General features: G+C 50.9%; 2 protein-coding genes across 2 annotated transcripts; one reads left to right on the forward strand and one right to left on the reverse strand.

The window, feature by feature from the left end:
* Window positions 1-542: 542 nt before the first annotated feature.
* On the forward strand, window positions 543-3,622 carry rpl11 (ribosomal protein L11). The gene is made up of 6 exons (XM_018747830.2): window positions 543-610; window positions 1,564-1,714; window positions 2,054-2,160; window positions 2,287-2,418; window positions 3,153-3,263; window positions 3,531-3,622. Exons 1-6 carry the CDS (start codon window positions 605-607, stop codon window positions 3,558-3,560), a joined length of 537 nt encoding a protein of 178 aa, XP_018603346.1. The 5' UTR covers window positions 543-604; the 3' UTR covers window positions 3,561-3,622.
* A 4,675-nt stretch (window positions 3,623-8,297) lies between these two features.
* klhl43 (kelch-like family member 43) lies at window positions 8,298-14,242 on the reverse strand. The gene is given in 8 exon segments (XM_018747796.2): window positions 8,298-8,438; window positions 8,441-8,624; window positions 8,626-9,145; window positions 9,235-9,410; window positions 9,665-9,964; window positions 10,647-10,993; window positions 11,106-12,072; window positions 14,065-14,242. Coding segments are annotated over 7 exon segments (2,028 nt in total). The 5' UTR covers window positions 11,530-12,072; window positions 14,065-14,242; the 3' UTR covers window positions 8,298-8,361.
* Window positions 14,243-15,351: the final 1,109 nt, after the last annotated feature.

Here is a 15,351-nt window from a genome sequence, read left to right on the forward strand (position 1 = left end):
GCCAATAAAGGTCGTTTTCTAAACAGAATGCCAGAGCCGTTACGTTCACATTTATTCACTTAGCAGCTTTCCGCCAAAGCGGAGTACATCTCAGAGAAATACAATTTGTGCGACAGTGGACAGCGCAGCTCTTGAGGATCGTCCTCATGAACCGTGGCGTGTCCAGCTTCCACACATACTGTGAACGTTGACTGTGTTCATGTTCAGATAATCATTTATTCTAGTTAACCAGTTTATGAATTATAAAACAACCGAGTTAAGACACAAAAGAGCCTCCTACAGGCTGTTTAATAACAATACTTGTTTCAGTTTCTGTCCACCTGCAGGTCCACAAATAATCACTTAATTCATGGTGCAGTAAACTACAACTTAACCTGTAAAAGAGAGAGCTGTAACTGCTGACACGAAGGTATCGTTTAACGGGTTATTAAGTAATGATGTGTAAAAATGTACGTAATGATGCGTAAAAGACATTGTACAACGTCCACCTTCGTGAGCGGAACCTTGTTTCGCTGCCGCGTGTTTCCGCGGACGCTGCATCCCTGCGCCCGGCGCGTATATATTCGTGCGCCGGAAGTGAGCGGTCCTCTTCCAGTGATCGAATATGGCGGTGAGTATCCGTCACATAGCGAATATGGCGAAGTGCGTGACGAGTGCGCTTTAAATCTGCATCCATCGGCCTCGCACGCTGTTTTCGTGACACCGGATCCCTTTGTTATGGTTTTATATGATTGTTGCTCTCCCTCTTGTGTGTTTGTGTAGGTTAAAACGTTCGGGATGAAGGAAATGTTCAGTTGTTTGAGGGCTTCCATTTCTCGCTCCCCCTTTTCGATTCTCTTACCTGTTTCCGCCCCGTAGTCCTGTTTTTCCCCATTAATATCGCACTGAGGGCGGATAGGTGGTGTTACTGTGTGCAAAGTGTGGTTAAAAAGACAGTTTTAGGCAGGGTGTTTGTGGGTCTGGATGGTGTACTGTACGGATCATGTCTCTTAGGCCCGCAGGCTGAGCCTTTCAACTTCACTCGCTCTCGCCTCGAGCTCGACTTCCTCAGCCCACGTGCGGAGGTAAAAGCACCAGTCAGCGGGAAAAAAGTCTCCATATAGACTTTATGTTTTTGGCGATTGGTTTGATCAGTGGGCTCAGCATTGTCACTGATCACCTGGTGGTGTGAAGATATTGGTGAATCTGAGTCTGGAGCGCCTGCTCTATCTGCCTTGTGATCATCTGCTTTTTGTCTTTAGTCCTGTGTGTGTGTCATGCTCCTGAGCTGTTTAGATGGGTGAATGGCTGTAGGGAAATTAGTGCAATATAGCGCTTTAAGTCACCTAGGGTAAGTGTTCTAGCTAAATACTAGTTGAATTTCTCCAAAGTGACATGAGTATCTTCCCCTAGAATTAGTATTAGTTATAAATGCCATTTATGGAATGTGGTGTTTAAACAGTTGAATATTTGTATCAAGATTGTTCTCTGCATGAAAACTCCTGGTCGGTGTATGTGAAGCTGTATGCGTGAGACTCTGCAGTCTGTGCTAACTGTGGCAAAACTTCACACGCTCTTCTTTAGGACCAGGGTGAGAAGAAGGAGAACCCCATGCGTGAGCTGCGCATCCGCAAACTCTGCCTCAACATCTGTGTGGGTGAGAGCGGTGACAGGCTGACCCGTGCTGCCAAGGTGCTGGAGCAGCTCACTGGCCAGACCCCCGTCTTCTCCAAAGGTGGGTCTGCATATATGCTGCTTGGTCCAGACCAAGGGCACAGTGCAATGTGTGAAATTTGCACCATGGTCTGTGTCTGCTGGGTATGATTACCAGGTTACTGATAAACTTATGTTTATACAAAGGTCATTAATTTGAGAGAATCAGCCTGTAAGGATAGCAAAATTGACATGATGTGCTGAAATGAGGACTCCTATAAGCATGATTTATGACAAGGGACTTGTTTCCCTTGATATCATTCTTAGTTAAGCTTACATCTTTAGTATTTATATCTATTTACTGGCCCTGTGTAAGTTCTTTGTGCGTAACCAGGGTGTATTTTTTCCCCCTCCCTTTCAGCTCGCTACACTGTGCGATCATTTGGTATCCGCAGGAATGAAAAGATAGCGGTGCATTGTACTGTCCGTGGTGCCAAGGCTGAGGAGATCTTGGAGAAAGGGCTCAAGGTAGGTGTATGTGCACGTGTGTACCAGCGTCTACAGTGTTCAGGTTCACGAACTGCCAACAAACTCAGTAGTAATGGGAAGGTGTTTGCTGATCCAACGTCCCACCCCTCTGCTTCCATCGTACAGGTGCGTGAGTATGAGTTGAGGAAGAACAACTTCTCAGATTCCGGGAACTTTGGCTTTGGTATCCAGGAGCACATCGACCTGGGGATTAAATACGACCCCAGCATTGGCATCTACGGTCTGGACTTCTACGTGGTGAGTAGCTGGTGTCATGAGAGGGGTCTCCAGCAACAGATGTTTTGAGAAGTGCTGATGGACCCACGGTTGTCCTGTTTGCACCACTGTTGTGGTCTCATAGACCTGCTCGGATTCTGAGAGAATTGGTCAGAAAGGCACATTTGTTTGAGGGGGCCATGAGTGGTTCAGGAGAGTCTAGTCTGGAGGTTGCTTGTTCAGATCCCTCTGCTGCAACTATTTGTAATACCTGTGATCAAGGTACATACCCTGACTAAAGGCGTTGATGGGGATGACTTTCTGGAGGTGGTCTGAGCCATTGTCTATAATGGACTTCACCTTACTCTTCATCCTGTCCTCTGCCATTGCCTATGCTAGTTCAGGCATCAGACTCAATTTCTTCACAACCTTATTGCAGGCAGAGATGTTTCCCCCGGCACACAAGTGTAAAAGATGCTCCTGGTGTGGTGAAGGACCTCAGTCATCTAAGAACAAATTGGTTGCTCTGCCCTTTCTTATACAGTGCATCCAGTGTGTTTGATACCTCTGGAAATGAATTACATCTGATTTATTTTCCTAGATGGTATTTACTACTGCAAGTAGTTCAGGTAAAATAAAAGTTGCACTAGTGTGAGGTGAACTGTAAATGGTTTCACTGTAGTGGCGCTATAGTGAGTAGAGGATTTTTAACCAAAGTCTGTTGCTTCATTTTGTCACGCGTCCCCCCACGCACACACCACACCCCCCTTTCACAGGTTCTGGGCAGACCCGGGTTCAGCATTGCCGACAAGAAGAGGAAAAGGGGCCGCATTGGGTTCCGTCACCGAATCCGCAAAGAGGAGGCCATGCGCTGGTTCCAGCAGAAGGTCAGTCTTGGGCTTGAGTCCATACAGACTGGATTGCTCTTGCACCTGTCTGTGTGTGTTACAACTGTGTCCCTGGTGTTTTCTTGACATCTTTCTTCATTTTTCTACTGCAGTTATTTGAATGTGCGTAAAATTTACATTTTCTTCACTTTATATGCTTATCTGGCAAAGCATCCGAGGGAATCTTTTTTCATAAGTTCTGTTTTCTTGTTGAGCACTGAGTTGTCTAGAAACAATGCAGTACTAATGTCATGTTTTCTTTTTCAGTACGATGGTGTAATCCTCCCAGGGAAGTAGACCACGTTATTGATTATTTGTAACAAATGATTAATAAAACTAAAAAAAAAAAAAAAAAGACCCAGTTTGTGTGGACTTCATTTGATGTCAGCTTAAGCGTGCTTCAGCCTTCTGGCATTATCCTTCTGCTGTCTGTGTTGTCGTGGTGGTGAATTTTTTTGCTGTGGACTTATTTTACCAAGGTCATTGTTTCCAAGAGTCCTAGTGTGGTCTATGGCTGTTAGAGAGATCAATATTTGGAGTCCATACACTGTCCTGACAGGACCATGCATTGACAGCTTTTTGCACTCTTGGTCCTCAGTCATCCCTTCTTGGATTGAGGCCTTGTGGTTGAATGACTTGTGTGATCTAAGGATCTCTAGAGCTATATCGTCGGGAGCAGTATGCTCCTGGTAGGGTCTTCCATAGCGACCAGCTCTGGAGTGAAGATCTAGACTAAAACAATCCAAAAACCACCATGAAAAAATTAAACAAGGCAACATTTACCTTGCCTGGAATAGTCACTGGGGCCTACCCCTGGACCTAGGCCTGGCGGTGGTGTTCCTAGGCGAGCACCTGCTCGCTGGGGAGCTTGAAAAAGGCGAAGTGAGGAGGGCAATGTGGGCACGCCACCTGCAAGGCCCAACATGGGGGGTCAGGTATGGTGGCTTTCAGGCAGCAGAAGGGGGCAGAGTGGCATGTGGTGTCACGGCCCCTTGCGGCAGAAACTGGCTCTTAGCGTGTGAAATGTAACTTAACTGGGGGGAAGCAGGAGGGGCCAGAGTAGCCGAAACTGGTGTGGGAGGTTGAGCGATACCAAGGAGTGAGGCTCACCTCTGCTCAGAATATTGGCTGTGGAACCGAACTCTCCGATAAGGGGTGGTCTCTCTCCTGTGCAGCAGTTGCATAGGGTGAGAGGTGCTGAACAGTTGTGGGGATACCTGCAAGCCCCTGGCCGGCTGCTATACAGCTGGAGTTTGTCTCGGTGGGCGAGAGGGTTGCTTCAATGTGACTTCAGGTCACAGAAAGGGAAACTGACTGTTTGTGCTTATATGCAGAACAGCAGTTCAGAGTTTTTGACCTTGGAGAGGGTGGGTGGGGTTCTGAACAGGGCCCACCTACAGAGTCCATAGTCATGCTGGGGGACTTCAACGCTCACGTTGACAATGACTGGGAAATCTGGAGTGGGGTGATTCGGCTTTCTCGATCTAAACCTCAATGGTAAAATGTTATTGCACTTCTGTGCTACTCATGGTTTGTCCATAACAAACACCATGTTCAAACACAAGGATGCTCATAAGTGTCCTTGGTACCAGAGCTCCTTAGGCCAAAGGTCAATGATTGACTTTGTAGTCATTTTATCTGACTTGAGGCCTTATGTTCTGGACACGGGTGAAGAGAGGTGCTGAGCTGTCAACCGATCATCTGGTGGTGAGTTGGATCAGATGGCAGCGAAAACTGGCGGACAGACTCAGCAGACCCAAGCGCGTAGTGAGGGTGTGTTGGGAACAACTGTCAGCCGAACCTGTCCGGAATGATTTTGACTCCCATTTCCTGGAGGAGGTAGGGGGACACGGAGTCTGAATGGACCATGTTCAAAACCTCCATTGTGGAAGCAGGCAGGTGCAGCTGTGGCCAAAATCTTGTTGGTGCCTTTCTTGGCAGCAACCTGAGAACCACTGGTGGACACTGGTGGTGAGGGAAGCCATCAAGCTGAAGAAGGAGGCCTTTAGGGCCTGGTTGGCTCTGGGGACTCCTGACTCAGCGAATAGGTAGCAGCGGCTGCGGTCGCAGAAGCAAAATCCAGAGCATGGGAGGAATTTGGAGAGGCCATGAAAAATAAATTTCAGTCGGCCTCAAAGGGATTCTGGAGAACCGTCTGGCGGCTCAGGAGGGGTTGAAGGAGCTTCACTCAAGTTGTGCTCAGCAAAATTGGAGACACTCTGACCTCAAATGAGGACACTGTTGGGAGGTGGAAAGAGCACTTTGGGGAAGTCCTAAACCCGAGAGACATGCCTCCCTCTCAGGAGTCAGGGCCAGAGGCTTCCAGGATATCGGAGTCCAGTTCCCTGGTGGAAGTCACTGAAGTACTTGGAAAGCTTCACAGTGGCAAAGTACCAGGGGTGGATGAGATTTGCATGGAATTGCTTAAGGCCCTGTATTTTGTGGGGCTGTCGTGGCTGACACGCCTCTGTAATATTACATGGACCTCGGGGACAGTGCCTTTGGATTGGCAAACTGGACTGGTGGTCCTTGTCTTTAAGAAAGGGGATGGGAGAGCGTGTTCCCAGCCTCCCTGGGAAAGTCCATGCCAGGGTGCTGGAAAGGAGGCTCCAGCCGACAGTTGAACCTCATGTTGAAGAGAAACAATGTAGGCTCCGTCCTGGCCGTGGAACAGTGGACCAGCTTTTTAACCTCTTGCCAATAATTGAGGGGGCATAGGAGTTCGCTAATCCAGTCTGCATGTGTTTTGTGGACTTGGAGAAGGCCTATGACCACGTTTGCTGAGAAATTCTGTGGGCGGTGCTTCGAGAGTATGGGGTGCTGGGGTCACTACTGCGAGCCAATCAGCCTCTGTAACACATGGAGTGAGAGCTGTGTCCGCATACTCAGCATTAAGTCAAGCCTGTTCAGTGCAGGCGTTGGACTCTGCCAAGGCCGTGCCTTGTCCCCACTCCCGTTTGTGGTTTTCATGGGCAGTTGAGGCCAGGAGGGCATTCTGTGTGGCGGCCAGAAGGTGATGTGTCTGCTTTTTGCGGATGATGATGTCCTTTTGGCAACGTCACTTGGATGCCTCCAGCACGCACTGGAATTGTGTGCAGCTGAGCGTGAAGCGGTTGGTATGAGGATCAGCACCTCCAAGTCTGAGTCCATGGTTCTCTCACGGAAATGGATGGCATGCCCCCTTCAGGTAAGGGGAGAAAATTTGCTGCAGGTGGAGGGGTTCTTATTAGTATCCTGGGGTCTTATTCACGAATGAGGATGAGAAGGGAGTGTGAGACTGGCTGCAGACTGGGAGCGGCGCCAGCAGTAATGTGTTTGCCATACCGGACTGTAGTGGTGAAGGGGAGCTGAGCCATAAGGCAAAGCTCTTTATTTACCGGTCAGTCAGTCTACATCCCTACACTCACCTATGGTCATGAACTCTGGGTAATAACTGAAAAGAATAAGATCACGAATACAAGCAGCTGAAGTGAGTTTTCTCCACAGGGTGGTGGGACTCACTCTTGGCGACAGGGTAAAGAGTTCAGCAATCCAGGAGGAACTCAGAGTAGAAGCCGCTACTTCTCCACATTGAGAGGAGCCAGTTGAGGTGGTTTGGAATCCGCTAAGGGTGTCCCCTGGGCACCTTCCTTTGGGTGTGTACCAGGCACGGCCAACTGGGACGAGACCTCGAGGTCGGCCCAGGACCCAGTGGGGATTTCCTGGATTGAGCTGGAGGAAGTTGCAAGGGACAGGGACGTCTGGGCTTCTCTGCTCCCCGTATTGCCACCGCGACCCTAGAAGGACAAGCAGGCAAGAAAATGGATGGATGGATGGGTCCTCAGTGCTTTGATCTATCACTGCACCTTGGTGTTAGTTACCAGTCACTGGGTCCTGAGGAGCAGCACAGGTGAGAAGGAATGCTCTCCATGCTTGGGGACCCTTCTTGACCACAGAGGAACTCTTAACTACTGATGGTAGCCAGGTGTTTATGGACACCCGCATCACCGTGTCACCTTTTGATTAATTGATCTTTAGCGATACACATCGTTCTTGTGATTGTGTAAGTGGCAGCTTGAGAAATGTACAAGAGCGCAGTTGGATCAAATGGGCTTTATTCAGTGACAATCTGGGGACCACCGTGCTCACAGACCCCTCCTGGCCAGCCACAAACTCATGGTTTGAATGAAGAGGCAGTTTGACAAGTAGTCCAGCTAGAGAGGGGAAAGTCCAAGAGTACTGAGTTTTGTATCACGTACTAAACTGGGCCTTTGTGTTCTCCTGGCCTGCAGACGTTCACTCTGTGTTCACTGTGTATGAACAGTTGATAGCCTGTGGGCGGGGCTAAGAGAAGCTGGAGAGATGGAACAGACCTCATTTTAAACCTGGGACCTGGAGCGGCTCAACGGCAGTAATGTTAATACAGGTTTTAACCTTGAGTGGTTAAGGTACCATTTGTTGTGGAAGTGGACTGAACTCTCGAGTGGGCAGTCTTGGGGAGGACGTGCAGTGGATGTGCCCTGCATCCCTAACCTCGCGGGGGGCACTGACATCACCAAGCCTCCTGCCAGTTTTGGTAACGTTCCAGGGGTTATAGGTCATGCCTACCTGTAACGTGGGGGGGTGCTGACACTTGCACCTGAGCCTCATTCCTTTCCATCTTTCATTCAAATATCCTTCTTTGCACACGTAAAATTGCCTTCATGTCTAAGAACATGTTTTCGTTCTTCTATTTATCTATAGGTGTTCCTTATGTAAAAAGATGTGTTATAGTAGTACCAGTGGAACTAGTGCTTTTACCCTGATGAAGGTGCAGCTTTCAAGACTGATGTAAATCTGACTTGTAACGGAACTAAAGAACAGGGCGGTGCCATTGGGAAGAGTCACACTCGGCTACTCGCACGACACACACGCCCAGACACACTGGACCTTTTGCACACTTGTGTTGCTAAGACACAGTCCCGTTGAAAATCACTTTTTATTTTTGGCCCTTGCTTTTACCTCCGCCTCCATTTCCTGTTTCTCCCGCACCTTCCCTCCAGCTTCCTCTCCTAACCTTCTCTCCTATCGCTCCCCTTCCACCTCCCTCTCTCGACCTCTCCTTCCACCTCTACCTCTCTCAGCCACTAGTGGGCGCTGAGGCCACGCTGCCGTCTCGCGATTGTTGTTCCTCGGAGGCGGTAACTGGGCCGGGGAGTGTCTCTGCCTGCGGGGGGTGTGGCGTGGGGGCAGGGTCAGCGAGCAGCAGGACACGCCCACCGTGGGCTCCGGCAGCTCCTCAGTGGTGGCCCAGCTGTTGGTTTTGGGGTCGTAGCGCTGAACCGTGGCCTTGTACCGCTTCTCGGCCTCGTTCCAGCCCCCAACCAAGTAGATCTGCCCCCCCGAGGGGCGCCAGGCCGGCCGTGCTGGCGCCCACAGGCAACGGCGTGCCGTAACTCCACTCCCCACTCTCCGGGGAGAACACCTCCAGGGCGAGGACATCTACCCGCTCCCCACCGGGCCCCAGCTGGCTGCCTCCCACCACATATACCTTTCCGCCCAGCGTCGCCGCACAATGCCACCCGCGTGGCGTCGACAGCTCCGCCCGCTCCACCCAGGTGTCAGTTTCGGGGTTGTAGCTGACCACTGAGCGGGAGTAGGCGCGGCTGACGTAGCCACCGGTCACCAAGATCTCGCCAGAGGGCAGCACGGCGCTGGCGTGGCAACAACGTGGCACTTCCAGTGGGGCACGTGGCTGCCAGCTGTTGGATGACGGCAAGTAGCTCTCCACAGTTGCCAGCAGCCCCTCCGTGTTGCGGCCGCCGATGGCATACAGGCGCCCCCCGGTGGCCACCAGACTGAAGTGTGTGCGCCGCTGCCGCATGCTGCTCAGGTGCAGCCAGGTGTTAAAGCGGGGATCGTATCTGTGGTTTTCGACATGGAGAGGACAACTGAAATGACAAATTTTGCTCATGCGGTCACTCTGTGTGTGTGTGTGCGTGTGTGTGCATACCTGCTAAGAGTGCTGACTGCGTGTTTGGCTTGGTTCCGAGCATCATTCTGGTCCTCTCCTCCCGCCACATACAAGAAACCATCCATAACTGCTACACTCTGGTTGAAGCTCTTGGCAGGCAGTTGTGCCAGGTGGCGCCAGGTGGCCACGCCCTCACGAGGGTCCCTCCATAGCACCTGTCAGTGAGGTCACACTTCAGCACTTGTTTTGGCTGCGGATACAGCACTGAAGGTCGCGGACAGCTGTTTTTTTCAGCCCCTCCTCCCAGTACTGCTGAGTAAAGTGCTTCTCCTGAGCTGCTCGAGTGAAAAACCCACCTGTTTACATGTGTCAGGTACCATAAGTCTCGTTGAATAAAAGCACCGTCAATTAACAGTAAAAATGGTGTTATGCTTGAAAGGACTGGATTAACTGTGCTCCCCACACTGACCTCGCGGCTCAGAGCGCGCTCCGTGAGGGATGGCCTTCCCCCTACAGTCAGCAGCGCGTCCTGCCCCCCTCGGAGGCGGGTGCGTCGCGACTGCAGGGTGTTCTGCTGGTGCGGCAGCAGGTGGTAGTTCATGGCTTCCACCAGCAGGCGGTGACACTGTGCGTCCTGCATCATGCGAGCCACCGGCTGCACCTGGCTGACCAACTCACTAGCTGGGATCATCTCGAAGCGAACGTGGGACAGCAGCTCCGCCGCGTGGGGGTGGCGTTTCGGGTCAAAGTCGAGCCACTTCATGGCCACCTGAAAGGAGGGTGATCAGGGCACGTCAGCGTGAGAAGCTGAGTCTCGCAAAACTGCAACCTGAAGAGCTTTTTGTGGAGGAGGAATGGACTGCTGCTGAATTGCACACCCTCTTCTTGTCTTCCCCCCCTCAGCTTTGAAACACCATTGGCAACAAGAATGTGTCCATAACTCTAAAGTCACTTCTACCACTAAGTGACAGTCAATAAAAGGTTTATAATACAGTTTAGGTTTTGTAAAAATCTCAGCCATAATAAATGTAAATAATGCGTAAAGCTTTTTTATGTAGTTATTTTAATTGTCCCCGCAAACTTGTGCTCAGGGCCGATTGTTGCCCGGTTCATCCCACAAAAACGAGTCATGTTCTTCATGTTGATCACCGACTCTCAGGAACACCGGACATGAGCTGTAAATACCATGGAAGTGAGTTGAGTTAAGGTGGTGCCTCTCTGCCATTCTCTTTGGGTGCTTTTACTGCCCCCCGTTGGCTAGTTGGGTAAATAGCAAGTTGCATTAGCTCCAAAACGAGCAGAATTTTAGATAAATGAGGAAAATGTTTGTATCTTCGAGGATCCTTAGCGCTAATAAAACTGACCGTCTCCTACAGAAGGCCTTTAGTTCTCAGGCTGGTTGATAAAGACAAGTTGGAACGTAGAGAGCTCTGGAGGTACTGAACACTCACCTGGAAGGCGGTGACCTCTGAGGGCAGCAGGAGACCATCGTCCTGCAGGAAGGCAGTGATCTGCTCCAGGGTGAGCTGGGTGAACTGGGGGGTCTCGGCGAACTGGGTGAAGTTCTCCAGCAGGAAGCGGCGAGAGGCTTCGCGCACCGCGCCCAGCCCGTAGGCCGCTGCAATGTTCCACACGTAGACGCACGTCTGCACGTTGAGCTCTCCCAGCAGGAAGTCCTCGCACAGCTGCAGGAGATGGGGCATCTGCAGGGCGCTGGCTGCCGACACCGTGCAGCCGATGGTGTACAGCGACATGTGGACGCGACCCAGGTACGCAAAGGTGATCACGTTGGCCAGGCCTGCGAACGCACATGGAGGATGTTACCGTGCCCTGACTTGTCTCATCTGCTCTCAAACAACGGACGTATTCTCCTTCTGGTAAGTTCTATATAGTCTGGGGCAGAAGCCTACCGAGGGGTGAGAGTGAGGGCAGCTCCACACGCTTCAGCTCGGGCTCCTTGGCCAGCAGCTCGCGGAAGTATTGGCTCACGGAGGAGATGACCAGCTTGTGGACATCGAAGGCCTTAGTCTTACTGGCCAGCTCCAGGTCAGTGAGGAACCGCTCCTGGCGCATACGGCTCAGCTCCTCCAGCAGGGCGGCGCCGTGCTGCGGCCGAGTGAGCTCGCTCCCCCGACCTAGGGCCAACCCTAGGGCCCTTTCCCCCGGCTTGACCACGGCGGGTGGGAGAGGCAAGCCGTTCAGCCGGTTTAGCTTCTCGATGTCTAGCGCAGCCTCCTCGATCTTCTTGGCGCCCCGCACCACTGCGACGCCGTCGTCCACCACCGTTGCCTCCATCGCTTTCCTCTGCCGAGCAGCCTTCTTCTTGGGGGCCATGGCAGCGGCGTTAGAGCTTGCGACCCTCTGGAGCCGACCAGCAGAAAGACTCTGATTCCCTAAATGCCTGATTGAAGTAGCGTCTCGCCGGCTGTCAGACAAGGTGACTGAACCACTGACCGCGCTACAGACTGACTGAGCGACAGATGGACACACTGATGCACTAATGAAGGGGTTGCACCATGGACTCCTCACACTAGTGACTCACTGACAATCTGATTGACAGACCACAACACCTACTGACTTGCTAACTGACACAATGACTGACTGATCCCGCTACTGACCGAGATGCGCTGAGTGACAACTTATACAAACCAATAAGAAAAAGATAACTGAAAACACTGATAGCTCGCAGATGCACTGATGGGCCTCGCCGGCTGACTGATGCGCCGAAGGAGTGACGGACGTTCCGGTCCACTGTCTCGTCGTCTACCTGTTGGCCGCAGCTGACTGAGTGAGGCGCGCGGAGCGACAGATGGGCACAGCGATGGCTCCGGGTTCAAGGAACAGGACAGGGGTAGATGTGTGGACAGTACACAGCACCTGCAGAGACACAATGATATAGGATGTTATTATTATGATGATGATGATGATGATGACGATTATTATTATGATTATGATTATTATTATTACTACTACTACTATCTGACACCAAAACACAAACAGTCCATATGTAACAGATACCCAGGCAACAGGTGTCTTAGTATCTGAGGTATTGGATACGGGTCTATTTCGGTACCTAGTCCAGTTTCCATGACGACGCTTTTGCACTTCCTGTTCCTAGAACGCAGGGAAATCTGATTGTTTACATGTCAGACTTTGAGTATTCTATGGAAAAATATGAAAGGAAAGCATAGTAGAGCTCTGTCCCACGGCTGTACTTCGCCCTTTTTTATAAGCCTTTTTTTTTCTCAATTTCAATAGATAACGATGGTATTCTGTGCCCCCCAGGGGTGCTACCCACAACCCTGAGTGACTGCAGATCTGGGGGTTAGGATCCTCTCACCTTTCCTTAGGTAGCAGAGCTTCTTGGGTGTTGGGTCCAGTGTATTCTGGTACACAGCTGCTGTGCTGCAATAACGTGACCCCCACCCTCTGTATTTAATCATTGCACAACTACTGAATATGACTTGTGAACACATGCTATCGGGTTGGAAGCAGATTATGCTCACCGCCTGGACATGAGCTCCAAACCCTTCGCTTTAAACAGGTAGAATTCCACAGTTCCAGAGGCTTACATGTGTGTTCCAGCATGATGATGGATATGACCCACAAAGGTCACTTATTATTTGAAAAAGACTAAGATGCACATATGTCTGTGACCAGTGCTGAGCTGTTCCCATGGAAACCATCGACAATCAAGGTGACAGTCCCACCCAAGAGTGGTTTGTTGGCCCTCGGCGAGGGTTTGTGACACTCCTCTTGCTCAGATAGAAACGATGTCTTTCTCCCAGCATCAACTCCCAGCTCTCACCTGACACCACCAGCAGCTGCCGACCCCCCCCCCGCCCCACGCTGGGTGTGACAGCCAGTGCAAAGATATAATCCTAGGCTATTTTTAAGAAATAGGAAGATAAAGATGTCGAGAGAATGAAAACATGAAGGACAGAAGAGAGGAATCCATAGAAAGTCTGCAGCTCAAATTGGACACATGAAGAGAATTCAGAGTCTTTGGGGAGGGGGGGTCAGTTCTTTGCTGTGGGACGACAGAATGAGACGAGAAGAGAAAAGGAGGAAAAGGTGCGAGTGGGAGGATTTGGAGGTGCTCTGAGGGTGATGGGGAGGTAACCGCGGGGGTGGGGGCCGCTGGGGTCTCTTGGTTTCGCAACTGCGTGTGCAGAGAGACCCTGGGGCACGGTGTCCTTCCTCCCCCCACACACACATTCCTGCCCCTCTCCTCACAACTTATTTATAGGAGCTGATGGACTGTACCCCCTCAGCTGCCCCCCCCACCAGCGCGGTAAACTGTAGGGTACAGGGCACACGTTGCTGCTGTTGTTTCTCACGCATTTATTTATGCCAGGTTCTGCTTTTAAGGTTCCAGCTGAATCCTACCGGAGTAATCATGGTGATCTCTGGAGGTGTGTGTGTGTGTGCGCGCGCGTGCGCTCCACTTACAAAAGCAGCAGTGGCCGAGAGTTCGCTAAAGCCCCCGTCATTCCCATAAATCCTGACAAAACCTGCATCCAAAGCAAAGGTCTTTTCTGATCCAGCCACACTGGAGGTGTACAGCGTTCGTTTGAACTGCGTCCCAGTGGCCGCTGGTTCGAATCCCTGGAATCCCGGGCAGGAAGCTGCTTTCGAGGCCATGAAACAGCAGCTGAACCCAAACAAGTAAAGTGCGAATGTTGACAAATGTCAAGCGTAAAGCAGAACGCAGCAGGTGGAACGTTCACGGCCGCTATGTGGTCTCGCTGTGTCGTGTCTTCATCGGGACCCTTCAGTCCCCCCCTTTGTATCGACCACCTGACTGCTACCGCTCAACAGTAGCATATGACAATGCTGCTGAGCAGAGTGAAAATCACCAGGCTTTACCTTGCCTTGTCTTTCCCTCTTCTCTTCCACCTGTTCCTGTCTTCACTCCTCTGCTTATTGCTTTTCTCGTCTTTCCTTCCGTCACCTCTCTGCTCGCTCTCTCTGCGTTTTTCCTCTCTCTCGTTCTTCTTTTCTCACACCCTCTGCCCTCCGCGTGTCCGTCAGTGCGAGGCGGGCTTCGGTGTTTCGCTACTGTCGGGACTTACCGGGCTACGGGACGTGACCCCCCCCCCCCACGTAGACCCTCCACCTACATATCCAAATTGAGAGTCCCCCCTCCCCCCCGGCAGCACACTCTATATTCAGCAAAGTCCTGAATCATCAACAGCGCCAACAACAAGACGACCATCAATATCCACTTATGGCAGAGAGCCGAAGAAAAGGAGAGAGGGGAAGGGGTGCGTTCAGCTCCCGTGTGTGTTTCTCTCTCAATAAATGTGCTTTCTATCAGTCCGAGTGTGCGCGTAGGTGCTTGTGCAGTCTTTACCAGAGTGTATTTCTAGACTACTGTGTCCCCAACGCCGCGTTAAGCTGAGCGAGCACATCTTTTGGGTTTTTGGCTGAAATCTCCACGTGTGTGTCCGTGTGTTTTATTGGACTGCAAAAGGAATGGTATGTATTTCCCTATGAGTTAGCGGTGTACATTTATATAGATGGCACCTGATTTAGATGTGTCATAAATTGTACTGGGCCAAGTGGGGCTCTCAGAAATGAACGGGGATGTATTTTTGCCCTCGGGATGAGGGAGAAAGTGGGGGATGAAGTCTGGCAGAAGTGTGCATCTCTATCATTTTTTCCCCCGATGATGAAAAACACCCTCCCAGAAACACCACACACCATCTCAGCGAGCTGTTCATTGTTTGTACACTGGTCTCCAGCAAACTGAACCCTAACCCTAACCCAGCGTGTACTGTAGTAAAAATAGGGACAGCGTGATAAGTTTTACTGTCAGTTACAGTGTGTACTACGGTAAAAACAGGGACAGTGTGGTAAATTTTACTATCGCTTACAGTGTGTACTACAGTAGTAACAGGGGCAGTGTGTAAGTTTTACTGTCAGAAGTGTGTACGGTAAAAACAGGGACAGTGTGGTCAATTTTACTGTTACGGTATGCAGTACAGTGAAAAGAGGGACAGCGTGTAAGTTTCATTGTATAGACATATTAAAAGACAGAAAAGCTCCTCAGACAGGTGTTCGCCACGGGCAGCGTCAGCTGTTTGATGACGCACTTCCGGTAAATCTCCATGTCAACCGTAGGCGGCCCGAAGCCTGCGACGTGATGAGCCT

The sequence above is a fragment of the Scleropages formosus genome, chromosome 23, assembly GCF_900964775.1.
Source record: "Scleropages formosus chromosome 23, fSclFor1.1, whole genome shotgun sequence".
Taxonomy (NCBI): Eukaryota; Metazoa; Chordata; class Actinopteri; order Osteoglossiformes; family Osteoglossidae; genus Scleropages; species Scleropages formosus.

Excerpts from the sequence above, each read along its gene's own strand:
- rpl11 (XM_018747830.2), top strand. Across the intron at positions 1,715-2,053 it reads GACCCCCGTCTTCTCCAAAG|CTCGCTACACTGTGCGATCA; the intron begins GTGGGTCTGCAT and ends CCTCCCTTTCAG. Across the intron at positions 2,161-2,286 it reads TCTTGGAGAAAGGGCTCAAG|GTGCGTGAGTATGAGTTGAG; the intron begins GTAGGTGTATGT and ends TCCATCGTACAG.